At 41.0% G+C, this 16,277-nt stretch overlaps 1 protein-coding gene across 1 annotated transcript in view; it reads right to left on the bottom strand.

The window, feature by feature from the left end:
• AFF3 (ALF transcription elongation factor 3) overlaps positions 1 to 16,277 on the bottom strand; it is a 314,118-nt gene that overhangs the window by 78,737 nt on the left and 219,104 nt on the right. The window contains exon 8 of the mRNA XM_088051265.1: positions 7,125 to 7,176. Within this exon, the coding sequence (XP_087907391.1) occupies positions 7,125 to 7,176 (52 nt within the window). The remainder of the gene's footprint in view (positions 1 to 7,124; positions 7,177 to 16,277) is intronic.

The following is a 16,277-nucleotide window of genomic DNA, read 5'->3' as shown; positions in this document are numbered from 1 at the left end:
GTGCGCACCTGTGAGAGACACATCGCTTTTAACAGCGGTGACGTTACAAAGAGCACTGGTTATTTGTGACTGCTGGTTATTTAACCATTCTCTTGCAGCCATGCTGGAATGGTGGCCAGGCTTTAGAAGGACCAAGACTGAGGCACAGTGTCTGGCTTCAGCAAGGGCTCTCTGCAGCAGGAGGAAAAGTGCACAGGCTGGAAGGCTTATGAGAGACAGGGACAAGCAAAATCCAGCCTGGAAACGTTGGATCAAATCCTTCTTTATGCCTCAAAGTTAGCCAACACTGCTGAACTGATTGCAGTAGGGTATGTTCCCACGCTAGTCAAAACAGATGTTCATACAGTAATTCTACTTCACAAGGGGGGAAAAAGTTCTAATGAAATATTTCAAGAAGATGAGGTTAAGAATGTTACCTCAGATACAGAAAGAAGTCTTGGAAAAAAGTGATATGAGTGGAAAAGGGCAGGCTTTGGAGATTTACCAAGCTATAACAGCTTAGTCACAGCTTCCACATGAAGAGACAAGGAAGATGCCCTCACACTTTAAATTTAATTTACTGTCTATTTTGGAGTTTTGCCACCGAGGAGCATGCAGATCAAAGTGCCATGTTCAAATGTCCCCAAATTTTGTGCATGTCCAAGATCCAAGCAGATATCTAACGTTTTTTTCACTGTCATTTATGGTTGTGGCATTCAAATTTAGAGCTTGATCTGGCCTGCCAGCCATAGAATCTGATTTTGTAAGATAAGCAGTGATGTGAGCCAAGTTTGGCAGGACAAGACCGAGCTCTTATTTTGTTTCATCTGACAGTTTCAGCGAGGCAATCTCGGTCTTCTTGTCATGCCTTGTGGAAGTGCAAATTTAGATGTCACGGAGATTTTAAAATCAGAGCTGGCAAACCACAAAAAAAACCCCCTTGGCTCAGCTGGCTTAAATCTTACTCTGGATTCTAGTTGAGTTGGATACCAAAAGAATTGCTTCTCTAATACACAGGAAATAATGGACTTACCAAAATTAAGTAAGGCTGTTACAGTGCCTATTCCTACAGTCTAAAAACCCACTCACATTATAGTGACAGGGGGCTGAACAGAGCATTAGGATTAAGTAAAAAAAAAAACACCTGAGGTTCCAGCCATTCCTTTATCCAAAACTTAATTTTTTCCACTTTTGCTTATCTCTGATTTGTGAGGTTTTGGTTGCAGTCAGACTCGCATGTAGCCAGACTTCATGAAATAAGTTTTCTGTGCTCAGTGGAGTGAGAAACTTCTCATCAGAGAGATATTTTCCTCCAAGTTTATCAAGGCATTTTTTTGAGAGAAGTTCATTTGCAGAAATGATGCAGGCTCCGTGCTTTTTTTTCCAGACCTGATTCTCCTTTTTCACTCATTTTCCTTTCAGATCAAGCATCAAGTATTGCACTGATGAAGGGGTGAATAAAAGGGAACACAGCATTAAAATGATGTAATGTGGTTAAAATACTTGGACATGGCATATGTGAACACAATTAGCACTGTCTAAAAGTGGTTCTAACACTGAACAGGGCTATGCAGTGTTGTGCTGCAATTTGCCCAAAGAAACTCTTCTCTCTAGATGTTCCTGCCTTGGTGCTCTGCTCAGTTAATCTTTGACTTTGGAAAGTCCTCTCCTAACAGGTCTTACAGAAAGAAAGTTTTGATCCTTTACCAGTTGGTTTCATTCATTCATTTGGCTTCAAATTAGCTGAAATACTACAATTTATATGTAGAAGTACTGTTTATAAAGACTCTACTAAAAATTATTCCTTCTGGAAGAAGGTAGATGTGTGACTGTTCATTTCAGGTTGATTTTCCTCTTTTTGTTGATTTTCACTCCATATCCAGAAGTGAAAGGGAAAAGTCCCACACCAATTGCCATCAAGCACATGGATGGACTTTTGTCCTGTTGCAGTGTTGTGACAGATTTGGCTTGTCCTAAATGCCTGTGCTGCAGACAGTCCTACCAGAAAGATGCATTTCCAGCAATGTGCCCTGGTAACCCTCAACGCACACGTGATGGGAACAAAACGTAGGCATGTATGTTCCCACGGGAGCTACAAATGTAACTCAAATCAGCATCAGTTTTTATGGCTTGGCCATGACAAGGGTGATGCTGAAGCATGGACAAGTCCCCCAGGGCCAGCAGCCCACCCTGACTGTCCCTAGGCTGCCGTGGGTGGGAGGCAACCCCAAGATGCCCAGGAAGGCGCCGGGCTGGGTGGGCTTCCATCACCTTTGGGGCTTGGGTGGCCAGCTAGATCAGGCTGACAAGATTTTTATTTTACTGTGCTAAAGCTGTGAACTTTCTGAGGCTGCTCTTCCTCCGAGGTCTCCTGTGAAATGACAAGGCTTTCTGTTTGTCTTGGCTTGCCTGCGGAGGGGCTGGTTTCGCTTACACCGCTCACACCCTACAGGGTCAGTCTGTCCTTGTCCTCTCTTGAGGAGGGTGGCCACTTGCAGGCAAATGCTGCCTGATCTCTTCCTTCGGTGCAGGACACATGAGCGAAATTAAGGAACCTGAGAGGATTGATTGCTGCCTCCCTGTGCACTCTGCGAGGGGGGCATCTTAAGCCCCTGTGGTTACCTGCCACCACAGGAGAGTAGTCATACTATTTTTTCTTTGAAAAGAAAAATCTTGTGTCTTCCCTTTTGAATCAGCCGGGGCTAGAGTGCGGAGCCATGTCCCTGGGAGTGTGTTCTGATTGCTTCTTCAACTTCTGTTTATACCATTTTACAAAATTTTGGCAGGAATCAAGAGCACATACCAGGGTGTTGGCTTTTATGAATCTCGTGGGATGTGAAAGTCAAGCTGACTCGATGAACTTTGGTTACATATTCCAGACAAGCACAATGACTCTATTTATTCAGACTTGGCAGCCAGAATGCAGATTGACTCTGTGGGTAATAAATTTTCACAGCCACAAAACTTCAGCAGCAACCAACCTGATCCTGTGCAAAAAAAATGCATATGAGGAAGCAGACTTGGGTTGCAAAAATATGTTAGATTATTATTCCATGTATGCGTACCAGGCAGTTAATTTATTTGGCTATTGATTGACATGAATTGCACAAATGATGCCAAGGATCTTTCTCCCCTTAAAGGAATTTTTTTCTATTACAAAATGTTCATGTTGCAAAAGGACAAGTGAGGGGGGGAAAAAGAGAATTGTTCATATTACAATTGACAATCTCCTTTTAATATTTCACCCAAGACTGATTTAAGTTATCCAGTGACCTCTACGGAGAAGAGCAGGGTATTATAATGGGGACTGTTTCATGTGCTATGCCACACTTCAAAGAACCAAAAGGCAATAACCACTACAATTCAGTACTCTGAACAATCTTAAGTACAATTTTGACATCTTCATGCTACAAAGCTTCAGATGCTTTCTGGGAGAGATGATGAAATTATTACTCTATGTGTTATAAATCAGAATGAATTGGCTCTTTAACTTGCAGATTTATGTTAACTACCTTGGTATCTGCTAATTGCATGCTCTTCAGATATTGATTGAGGATTAAAAAGTATCTTTTCTTCAATCTGTGTGGTGTAAAATATGCCAACAGGAAATTTTCTCTCTGCATATTAGATCCTATGATCACTGCCTGTAAAATTGAAACGATCAGTTTAAATGGATAAACTATGCTCATTAAAGAGGAAAAATACATTTATGTAATTAAAATTACGAGACTAATATGTGTGGATAATATAATTACTGTGGGCGCACACGTACTCAGCTCAAACTCAGCCTCTTTGGCTTCTCCTGGGTCTGTGAATCTCACTACCTTAATTGCTGGTGTTGAGGGGAGCATTCTTGGTAATGCTTTGCCCACTGCAGTCTCAAAGCTTTTAATCATGCCTCTGTCTTGCATTTGGCCTCCTTCATCCATGGCTCACATTCCTTGGTTTGGTCACAGCAGTCCACACACCAGCCCTGGGAGCACAGAAGCACCTGTCCCGCTTTGCACCACTTCAGAAACTTCCCATTCACTGCTTGGCAATTTCAGACATAAATGAAAAATCTCCTCCAAAGTTTTCCCCCTGAACTTCCCCATTTAGAAATCAGCAAAATTAAAATCTTCCCAGCTTTTGTACAGCTTGCCTTCAGCTCTTTGAGAAACTGGACTACTTGAGTGAGTCTGATTGCTCAAAGGTTAATTTATTACATGAGGAATATCTGGGAATCTCCCATGTGCTGTTCCTATTAATTCACCTCTGATTTTTTTCTTTCCTGTTCCTGAGCTCAGGAGATGTAAGATTAAAGAGCTTCTGAGCTAGTAAGTAAAAGGAAACGAGTTCTGCTGACATTTAAACAAAGGTCCATCTGAGCAGTTATTGGAAGAGAGAGACTGTGTTACTCTTTTTTGTGTCTATTTCCTGCAAGGTAGATGGAAAGGTAGTGTTTTGTTTTTGTCAGCTGGTATATTTAATTAGGATTGTTCATTAAGCAAACCTGCAGATCTCAGCTAAGGTTCTACAAAGCATTTCATACAGCAAGAGCCAGCCTGTGCCTCCGGGAGATTTTTGTCTGTAGGGTCAAGTTAGGAAAAAAATGTGACTAGGAAAGAGGACCAAATAACTAAGTAATCTCCAAAGGTTGTTCATGCTAGGGCCTGTGATGACTAGAAGTGAGTCATGGGATCTCAGCCCTGCTCTTTGCCGCCCGGGTGGCGAGCTCTGTCTTGGCCCTGCAGAGCTTGCTGGAGCACTAAGGTGAAAAGACCCAGCCTGTATCAACTGCATCTTGGAGCCCTGGTGACTGAGCACAGACCTTGTATAGCACATGAGCATACTGAAGATGTTAATAACTACAATTACAAATCATTCCAATTACAAATTATAGTGCTAAACCAGAGGTCCATGTGTGCCTGCCCGATCGGCAGGGCTTTTCCACAATCCCTTCTCTGCCTAAACCTACTCATGTTCTTTATGCACAATAAACACTTTCACACGTCCTTTTCTGCTTGCTATGAAGCAAACCACAATTTTTTCTCTCTGGCTCTCCCAGCCTGTTTTTCTGTGACATCCATTACTCAGGACATGTCTCCTGGCCAGCAGCTGGTGCCTCCCCTATCACCCAGCCCCTGGCTGCAACATCATGGCACCTTGGTCTGCTTTTGTTACTCTTCAGAAGCCCCTTCTATCCCTCACTTTACTTTGTCTTATGCTGTGAGCATTTTAAACTATCTAGACAAGCAGGAAGAGTAATTAAATGTGAAGTGTTTCAGGATGAAATATGTTAAACAAAAATAAATTGTATAAATATGTAAATAATAGAATCTATGTGCTGAATCTTCTTAACACCAAGAAGCTTTCCTCAAAATAGATGAAACAATGGTTTAGTATAAATATTAAAAAGTTTTGATCTACCTGATGTTTGGAATATATTGTGAAATAGAGACATATAATAACAAGAGTTAAAGACAATCTTGGAAGAATTTAATGCCTATGCTATGAACCTAGAATTACTTGTCTGAATTCCTGAATTTCAAAAGTCTAGATGTCCATCCAGCTTACCCATTGATACTCCAGTTACCCGTGACTGAAATAATCATATTTGAAGCTCGCATGGTTTAGCCTCAGCCAGCAACAGTACCATGCAGCTACTTGCTCACTCCCCCTACCCCAGTGGGATGTGGAGGAGAGGCAGGAAACAAAACCAAACAAAACCAAACAAAAAAAAGTAAAAAAAAAAAAGTTTGTGAGTTGATATAAGAACAGTTTAACAGCTGAAATAAAATAAATAAAATAATAATATTATAAGAATAACAACTGCAATGAGAAGGGAGACAACAAAAGAGAAATAAATTCCAAAGGACAAGTGATGCAAAATACAATTGCCCAGCATCCAATGACTGATGCCCAGCCCATTCCCAAGCAGTGATTGGTGCCTCCCAGCCAACTCCCCCCAGTTTATGTACTGGAAATAATGTTCTGTGGAAGGGAAATCCCTTTGGCCAGTTTGGGGCAGCTGTCCTGGCCATGGGCCCCCCCAGCTTTTGGTGCACCTGCTCGCTGGCAGAGCAGGAGACACTGAAAAGTCCTTGACTTGGGGTAAGCTCAGCAACATCTGAGACATCAGGGAGTTATCAACGCTGTTCTCACACTGAATCAAACCACAGCACTGTACCAGCTAGAAAGAAGAAAATTACTCTATCCCAGCCAAAACCAGGACAGAAAACCACATTATATCTGTGAGATGCAACCAGGAGCAGTACTTCCCTCATATACTCTGGTGAAGGCATGGCTTGTGCATTTTAGGGAAAGAAGAAAGGGAAGGAGGTCTTGGCTTCTCATTTCTAACCAAATTATCCATGCCAGGATATTGAGAAGGAGAGAAAACAGCGCAGCACTGTTTGGCAACAAAGCACTCAGCTGGTCATGGGAAAGTCAAGCTCCAGCCTTATTCTACTGAGTCCTTAATTATTTAGACAAAACACAGCAATATTTTAAGGAAAACTTGGGAAACACCTCCTACAGCCAACAAAACCCAGCTCTCCTGACACATTGAAAACATTGGATGGTGTATCTGCCAGTCAGGTAGTTTAGGGTGTTTAAAACACAGGCAGTTGCTGTAATCACTGTGTTACAGAGTGAATCAAATGCACAGCCAAGGATTTCTTCAGTTCTCTTTAGCTTTCTTAGCAGGCATGAGCCATGCAAAGTCAGGACCAAAAATGCTCAGAGGCCAGGGCTGGGGAGATGCTGGAGGCAGGTAAGAGATAAGCAGCCCAACAGCTAATCCCCAGGGCCAGCTCATGATTGCAAAGTTGGCCTGAACCCTTAATCCAGAATTCCTGTTTCTCCCCTCCTTGGCCACTCTTTTAAAGAAAACAAATTCAAATCAGAAGGAAGCTGATACAAAAACCTTCTGGGTCGCATCAAGGTAATAAATCAAGAGCACTGCAGCCTGTTCCCTACCAATCCAGCAGTTAGCACATGCAGGCTGGCTCCGAGCAGCAACATCTGTTACTCCAGTTACAGTACTGCCATGTATTTTGATAACCTTTATGTATGTTTAGAAAAAGCATTAGCAAAATATTTGCAGTAGCTCAGTCTCGACATGAAACATGCTTCAAGTGACATGTTACTTGTCTGGCTCTTACCTGGTCATTCTCCTCCTCATCACTGCTTAACTTGAGGTCATCTTCTAGCATTCTGGAAAGCAAGCAGAATAAATTATAACTTATCAGAATGCTTCACATTGGGTATTTTCTCAGAGCTATGGTAAATATTTAATAATGTAAATGGAAAGAAAATATATTTTATCCTGGTAACTTCATAGTCGTGATACTTTATATCTTATCCAGCTGCTATCAGCTAACTTTTAAATTAATTTCCTCCTATTTCTGCCTAAAAGAAAATGTTTATTAGAGTAATAATGGATTTTGCAAAGATTCTTGTTATTACAATCACTGACAAACAATTTTTATATGCTAAAAATATTTTTGATGCTGACAGGTCAGTAGTCTTCCTGAGAGAAAATTTTTTGTCCATTTGGCTTTGGGCTTACAAAACAGAAATAGATGTTTACACTGGCAATACTGCAGCACAAAATAAGGTTCAGTGATGTTTCTGAAAGGCCACTTTTATTTTATTGCACATTTGATGTAAAATTGACATTGACTGAAACAATTAAAACTAAAATATATTGTTTCAGTGCACAAGAGTATCCACAGAATTTCAGTCATGTAAATATAGAAACAGAAAATTATAGGAAATAACACATCTTTTCTTCATCTTCCCATCCCATATCCTTTCCTCAACTTGCTTAAACTGGTTTGCAAGGAAGAGGAATCTGGTTTTACCTCCATACATTTTTTTACAAGCTAAGGTTAAGTAACCAGCAGTTAAAGGAGCTGAAGATGTGCAAAGATTTCCCCCAGTGCTTGCACATTCTTAGAGAATAGGACCTTTTTTAAAAAGTGCCTCAGTAATAATAGTAATAATTCAGAAAGTTGCTAATTTTTCTTGCACTCTGGGAAAAAAAGAGTCTGTAATTTCATCTCGGCTCCAGAAGAAAGCTTGGTGAGCAATTCAAACACATCCTGTGACGTGGGTGGTCCCTGGAGTGTAAGTATTGCAAGAAGACATATGCAGTAATTTCAAACCACCTCCTTGTACTTGTGCCTAGAGCTTCCAAGAGCGTGCCTGAAAAGCATGACTCTTACATGGTGTGCTGTGTCTTAAAAGAGCGCAGAGCCTCACCACGCTCTCCTCAGCTCCTCGCTGTACGTACAGTCCCTGCCTGTTGCTGCTGTCACAGCTGCTTCCCTATTTCCCCATGGCACCTTTCAGGGAACGTAGGTGTATAAGAACAGGACTGGGGGTCAGAGCAGAAATTCTTGCAAGTTAATTTCTTAAAGATTCTCCTCTTGCTTTTTTCTCACATTTCCTTCTACTTGTGCCAACATTTCTCATCTGTAAAATCAACGTATCAAACTCAGCAAGATTTCTTGGCAATGCAGACACCTCAAGTATACAGGACACTCATTGAATTGGAGGGACTTGACAATCTCCCGGCAGGACTTGCCTATGTTTTATCTCGATGTTCATTGTCAGGAAAAAGCTCTGTCTGCCATCTTCCGAATCAGCAAAACCTTTGATGGCCATATTAATGCAGGCACTGACCCAGCTAACAAGCCCTGTTGAGAACTGGGCAAACAGGACAGGTATGATGACACAGCATGCAGCTCCTAGGAGCTAAACCACGTCAGAGAGGCAAAACTTCCTGTAAACGCCACAAGATCCACAATGGCCTTGGATCCTGTCACTTACAGGGATCCAAACAATCTTATAATTGCTCATTCTTTTAATTAGATCTGTTTAGGCCATCCCTAAGAAAACAGCGCACGAAAATAGAAAGCTCAGATCTGGGATTTGGCACCCATGTGATGAAATCTGCACTGATAGTGATTTAACCAGAAAGTGATATGTTTGTGTGAAAAGGAGAACTCTTAGGGTGTCACTGCCTGCTCTCTCTTGAGTGTGTGAATTTCTGCTAGTGATGTGGTAGTTAAGTACATTTACTTTAGGTTTAGCAGTTTAGTTCTTCTCCTAAATGGAAGCTGAAAAATCAAAAGCATATAATGAAAAATTCTAGATACCTCTGTGTATTTATTAGTGTCCTGGATTATTGTATTAACATACAAAAAAGTGTTTTGTGAGCTCATCATTAGAAGCAACTAGGATATTTTGAAGGATATTCGGGTTGTGTGGAGGTGTGAGGCAAGGACTACAATCTGGTACCATCCACACAAAAGGAACAACAAACAGCAGCACTGGTCCTTCAATCTCTCCTTGCTTGTACATCTCAGCCTGTCTTTATTTTCCCTGTCTGTTTTTCATTTCAGAAGTGCTGCTTTCCAAGAAAAGCACTGCCTGCCTGGGGCTGGCGGCCCCTTTTGGAACTACCTTCAGACTACAAACACACTCCCAACACTGGGGATAGGAAAAAACAGGTCATCATAAAATGCTTGCTTGCTTTTTTCCCCCTAGAGAGAGATCTGGCTGGCCTGATCCAAGTATTTGTCACAAGGATGTATCAGGTTGCCAGTGTACAGGTCTACCTTGTAAAGCAGGGGCTGTGCAGGTATAACCTCTGTGCCTGAAGTCTTCACTGGCTCCCAGATAGCTTTCAGGTCAGGTCAGATGGGACCCTCAGCCCTCATCTACAAAGCCACAGCCAGAGCAGGACACACTGTCACCTGGCAGGTGAAGCTGAAGCTGGCCTGGGGAGAGAGGCCAGGGCAGCTCTCACAGCCCCGGCTGAAGCACACCCAGGGAGAGGAGGGGATGTTTATGTTACAGGGGATTCCATTTTGCAGTAAGTGCCTTTAGTAAGGTATATCAATTTTGAGTATGGATGCTTTTGAGGAATGTTTCTTCTTAACAGCTCATTTCCATCATGAAAACAATGGTGGCTGAAAGAAAAATTCCACAACTGGACCAGCAGACCCCACTTGAAGAGTGTGAGAACAGAAGAAAAATACTTAAAGCTCCAAAGAGGCTTTACATTAAATTGTAATTTATCTCAAAAACACTTTGACACAGATTCAGCACAGAATGAGCTTGGTACACCCTGTGTTAGCAGAGCATTTCAGACTATGTTTAGAACAACCCTTGCTCAGGATGGGATTTCTTTACATATTCTTAGCAAACTTAGTGTAAGGATGGAGAGACAAGCACAGAAAAGTGCATGTGCAAACACAGCCTTTACGCTTTTTTCAGAACATGTAAAATTCAGGCCAGTAAGTGACATCATCCATGGGCTTTTAGATTCTTTAAAATGAACCTGGCTTTGATGTATTTGGGCACTGCTAAAGAGGTAAGTAAATACAACCTTGTAAACAAAAGCCAGAAAAATGAAGTGGTATTCAAAGAAGCTCTGAAAAACACACAGCACCACTTAGGGCTCCTGCACTTGAAAAGAGCACATACAGTCAGGAAGTCACTTTGCAGAACCTAATTATATGTTTTAGTGAAATCTCTGTGAGGTTGTGGAGGCAGTGAGGGGTGGGCGCAGGCGGCAGTGCTCACCGCACTCTAATTAATGCATTTGTTCCTTTCTCTACAAGAAATGCGACAGGTAGGGACATAATGAAAGGAAATAAGGATGGGTTTGGGATATTGAGAAATGCCTCAGCAAGCCAGCTGGTTTCATTCTCCAGTAACCAAGGGGTTGCAGCCTGGGGTGATGGGCCATTCAGTTACAGGGGAAAAGGAGGGGGTGTGCAGGCTTACTTACATGAACAGGAAAACACAAAGTGGTCTAGTGGGCACTGATATACAACACCTGCCAACCTCAATGTGACTGTGTGTCCAAATCTCCTACACAGATTATTAGGAAACCTGATCTGTTTTAATCTGGGGGTTACTTACTGCATTGGTTCAGAAGGGTACTGGGGCTGGGGTAGCCCTGTGGCGCACTGCAGAGAGACCTGCGGGGCTCTTGTTCATCCCCGCATGCCAAAGGGCCAGCATGCAAAGGGCTCCTGATCAAAATTACAGGGGATTTGGGATGGGAGGTCATCACAGGCTGCCAGGGAACCACCTTGCTCAAATGGAATAGTTGAGACTTGCAACTTCACTGTTTTGCTTGTCTGCCTTTTTTCCTTATTTGTCACAGAAGGAAAGCTAAGTCCCAAGCAAGTGCTATCCTCAGCCCCAGCCAGAGTGCAGGGAGTAGCAGGAAGACATCAAGTTTCCCCTCTGGGAATTAACATCCAAGTAACATCAAGTTTCAAGTGTGAGGGTAGAGTAGGGCCTTATGTCAAAGATTTCTGACAGAGCTGGAAGATTCTCCTTCTGCGAAGAAGGAGCTGCTGGGGAAGGAGATGTCAATACAGCAGCGTCTGGAGGAGGTTGTCCTCAAGAGCCAGCTGAGAATCTGTTGTCACTTCTGACGTGCAGAGCCACTGTGAGGTGCTTCCATATAGGAGGTCTATTTTCTTCCACAGTGAAGACATGCCTGAAGACTGGAATTATCCTTCACATCTGCTGGTGCACATGAAAGAAGCAGCAGGCACCACACATTGTATTTCACTTTAACCTCTGAAAAATTTTGTATTCCTTGGCCTAATGTCTTCTTTCCATCGCCCTACAAATTACTTATCGAGGAATAAAACTCTCAAAAAATTCCTCTGTGTTTTATTTTTGTGATTGGAGAGATTCTGTTTTGGCACCTCAAGAGAGGTTATACAAATGAGGAACAAAACTCTATGTCCCTCTGGCGGTCTAAGTTACTGTACAAGATATGGTCTTTCTTCATGATAAAGCCGATAATCAATATGACCAGAAAAAATATCAAGAAGGGAAAGGAAAAATATTGATAGCAATTAAGTCATTAACACTAATGCTCTAGGAAAGAACATGCCAATGGTTTGTGAGTCCAGGGCACAAATACATGTATATTGCAATTGTCATTTAAATAAACTCAGAAGTTGCTGTCTTTGCAATGTGTAAAAGAATTCCTGAATGTGTTAATCTGATCAAGTATATTGTCCCAGTTTAATTCTAGGCAGTATCTCAGTCAGAATACTGTGTTTATTATGGACTTCTATGATTTCTGCTCATGACGTAGGAAAGGAACTTCAGTAGTGGAAAAATACTTTGATTTTAGCTGAAGAGGAACCCCATTAAGCTAAGAGTTGTAATGAAATACCAAAATCAAGTAACTAAGTGCTCATTCAAGTTTATGCCACAATGTTTCATTCTGAATGCTTTTGGAAAATTATCTTCTTTTTCAGTGTACCTTACTGGCATTTTATTTTCTTTCTCATAAATGCATAGTGATGTTTCAAGAACTGGACATTAGTTTTGATATTGCCAGAAGCCCAGAATAGCTATTATTCTAAGTAGAATTATGCTAGAAGACTTTCAGATTGACCCCAAATGTTTAAAGTCACAACTGACGTGCAGATATAGGAGAAGAAAAGTACTCCTTCGCATTATAAAAAAGCAAAACAAAACCTTCCCATAGGCACAGCACTATGTCAGACCTTTAACTCTTGATCCCAGCAAAATCAGAGATAATGCCAGGTGTGAATATGATGTTCCTACCCACACTGTGCCCTTATGTTACTGGGATTGTTTCAGCTACAACTGGTCACGTACGTAATATGACTTAAGCTCCAATAAGACAAATGTACCTTCAGTTCCTGGCTATCTTCCATTACTTTCTAAAAGAGAAATGCTAGGAAAAATATGCTTGTAAGAAGTACAGAGAATTCATAAGAAACAGATGAACACGTTTCCTTTCTTAAAGAAAAAAAAAAAAAAAAGAAAGAGAGAGAGAGAGAGAGAAAGGGAAACGAATGTTGTTGCTATAACCTTGGTTACTTGCACATAACAGATGGGCAGTTACATTCACTACTTATCTACAGCCAGAACAGGTATTTCAAATAGCTTTGTTTATAGGAGTGGTTGGTTTTATACAGCAGTAATTTTTAATTAATTAAATTCTGATTGCTGAAAGTATTTTTCACTCTAGTGCTATAACTGATGCAAATGTTTCACTTTGGAAAAGCTCATGCATTTATATTATCTGAAAAGTATAGTATTTATTTCTGTTTTAGACAAAATAAAGTCAAAAGCTTATGGATAAAGGTAAACAACTAGATCAAGAGGATATTTTATAAGTGCTGTAATAGAGCTTTCAGCAGGCTTGTAAGACCTCTGCAAGCACTGCTAGCAGCATCTAAAATTCACTCTGAATATATGATGTTTAAGTTGTAAAAATCCCCCAACAAACAGTTTGTGCAAGTTCTGCTACACAGAAACATGCAGGAAAACATGATTATATAGAATACTGTCAAATCTAATTAAAAACAGAGGGAGAAAGCCAGTAAAATCAGGCTGGTGAAATATTAATGTACTTAATGCTGGAATGAAGCCTATATATCAATGTGAGATTTAATTCCAGAGCATAGAATTTAAATGCCTGAAAAACGGACTCAGTCTATAGAAATAGAATTAGCAATTCCAATAAAAAATAGATACTGTGAAGGGAAAGTTTTCTGTCCTTGGCTTGAATCTAGGCTGGTCTACACTGCTCTTCAAAACCATTTAAACCAGCTAAATATTCTGCTAAATTCCCATTACACTGATGGCCTCATTAGAAATGCAAGGCAGTCCTCTCCGAGGGATACAGCCATCACTCTCTCCCATGAGCAGAAGCTGAAATAAGGTTTCTTCTGCAGCAGCTGCCCCTGTGAGCAACTGTGATGCCCTGGTGATGTCTTTCCCCTATAAAGAAAGGGACAACAAATGCAATTGAATCACACCCTGAATTTTTTAAGTCCTTGGCAGGGTGGTGAGAAAGTGCCTGGCAGACCACAGCACTTCCTGAGAATGCTATTTGGGCAGAAGGACCCAGAATAGCTCCTTAAAAATGAGAGGAATTCAGGAAAGCAAGGTAACAAACCCCTGTGAGGCCACTCCCTGAGCAAGGAAGCCACCGAAAAATGCATGAATACTCAGAAAAAGGGAAGAGTGATGAGCAACATATTGGCAACTCACGCCTAAGCAGTCCAATCAGTCTAAGGGCTTACCAAAGTTTCATGCCTAATCAAGCTCTGTGTGACAGGAGGAAACACATTTGAGGAATAGAAGTTTTGAATGTGCTGCTTGCAATTTTCTAATCTTTTTCTTGCCTCCTTGTCCCTGCAACCCCCAAGCTTCTCTAGGTGTGATTAGCAGTTATTTACTAACACTCTCCCTCTGATTTCTGAGCCATTGCTGATGCTGCCACCTAAAAAATATTCATTTCAAATGTGAAATGAAATAAGAGTGCATGGCAGTCAGCCATTGTGCCAGAAATATTGGGGAATTTAATGTGTCTGAGACAGAGCTGCCACTGCTAAGTCTCCCCACTGAATGTGCAGCATCTGATTTTGTACTCAGTGGTTATTTCCTTCAAAATGATCTCTTACTGCCTAATCCCCAGCAGTACAAGCATCTGTTCTTATGCTGGAGTCATCATGAGGGTGAAATTTACCCCACATTTCAAGGTACATCAAAAATGACCCTCAGATTTTGCTAGCCAGTGTTCTTCCAGCCCGTGTCTGTATGGTGACACAGAAGATCTGAGGCATACAGATACTTCTCTCTAGGGTAGCTGGTTTTAAGTAACTTACTGTCTCTAGACACTATTCAGCTTCCTCTCTAATAGGCAAATCTGCTTTTTCTCATGTAAAAAAAAATTATTTACTCTAACATTATTACAGCTTTAATACTTCCATATAACGAGGGACTATTGCTAGAATTTCTTTATTGTTGTTGTTTTTCATGTACCTTTAGAAACCACATATTCTCATTGTCCTTGAGTTTTCCTCTAGTATCATCCATTCCTTTTGTCCATATTCAGTATTTTACATTTTCTTTTTTAGACTGTTGTTTCATGCATATGTATTCATATTAGATACATTTTAAATTCCATGTCTATTGTACAAATTGCTTCTTCTTTCTAATTACTATTTTTACTTGACCACTGAAGCTGAACTAAACAACAAAACAACTTTCAGTAAAGTTGGTTTTTGCCTTGATTGTGGGAATGCAGCCTTTTTCTAACCCAAAAAACCTGTGCTTAAAAAAATTCAAGCTGCCCAGTTTCTAGGCTTTTCTACCCCATCGATTTATGGTCAACAATTTCTTAAGCTTTGGGACACCCATCTTTCCTTTTTGGATCTGTCCTTTATTTGTCCAGCTTGGACATAATAAAATCATAATCTGGTTCACAGGCAACCATGTGCTTCCCATCCACTGACCAATTCATCTTTATTCAAAGGAGGGATGAGATTGTCTGGTGAAAAGTCATCAGTGCTAGAAAAGTGCCACAGTGACCATCTACAATCCTCACTCCACTTTCACAGCTGTCTGTGCTGGACCTTTGGTGATACTTTCCAAACTAAGACCTCTGGAATCCACCTGATTAACCTGCCTTTCCTTTACATATTGATGCTGAAGAAGCACCTTCGTCCCCTTTTGTAACTGGAGTTGATATTCAGTTGGTATTCTGTCTCTGGGATAAAGAAGGTTATTAGACATCCTGAGCTGGAGCTTTCCAATTCAAGAAAGGCTAGAGGAGAACAATTCCCAAAGGCACATGGCTGACTGGCTGATACAGAGAGGCTATTGCAAAATATATAAATGGCACAGGAACATATGGGAACTATACCTCCTCCATTCCCTCTGCAGCTCCAGCCAGTAGAAGCACATCTGTGAAAGACACACCAGGACCCCCAAAGTTTTCAGCATTTCCTTTCAAATACTTTGCCTAGCCATTTCCTGGAAAGTCACTAAATGTATTTTACTCAGTCCCGTCTGCAATACTTATAGCTTCATTTAGTTTTAATATAGTTATAAATGGGCTGTAGCGGCCTGCTTTTTTTAATAACTAAGTAAATGAAACCCTGTCTGTAATAATAAATGAACCATCCATCTGGGAGGCCTCCAGTAAAAATTTCAACAGGTATTTATTGCTCCTTTATGTAAACAGTACTCTGGACAATACAAGTGATTATACTCTCTGTCAGCCTTGTCAGGAAGGAGACAGTATAGTTTTGGATGAAGTTCCATAGCATACACACTGAATTTAGCGGTTTATTTGACTAGATGGAGAAAAAATGATTAAGAAAAGCAAATAAACAGACAAGAATCCAGTTGGCTACTGTGAAAGGAAGCATACCATTTTATTTAAAGATATGGGCTGTGAGGATAATCTATAGAAAATTGACGGGTCTGTAGTGCTACAGACTTCT

The sequence above is a fragment of the Pseudopodoces humilis genome, chromosome 2 (genome assembly GCF_049639895.1).
Source record: "Pseudopodoces humilis isolate 2021_Gansu_Grassland_sample_001 chromosome 2, ASM4963989v1, whole genome shotgun sequence".
NCBI classification, from domain to species: Eukaryota; Metazoa; Chordata; class Aves; order Passeriformes; family Paridae; genus Pseudopodoces; species Pseudopodoces humilis.
The sequence above is the reverse complement of the archived record's forward strand: the minus strand, read 5'-3'. Positions and strand labels throughout refer to the sequence as shown.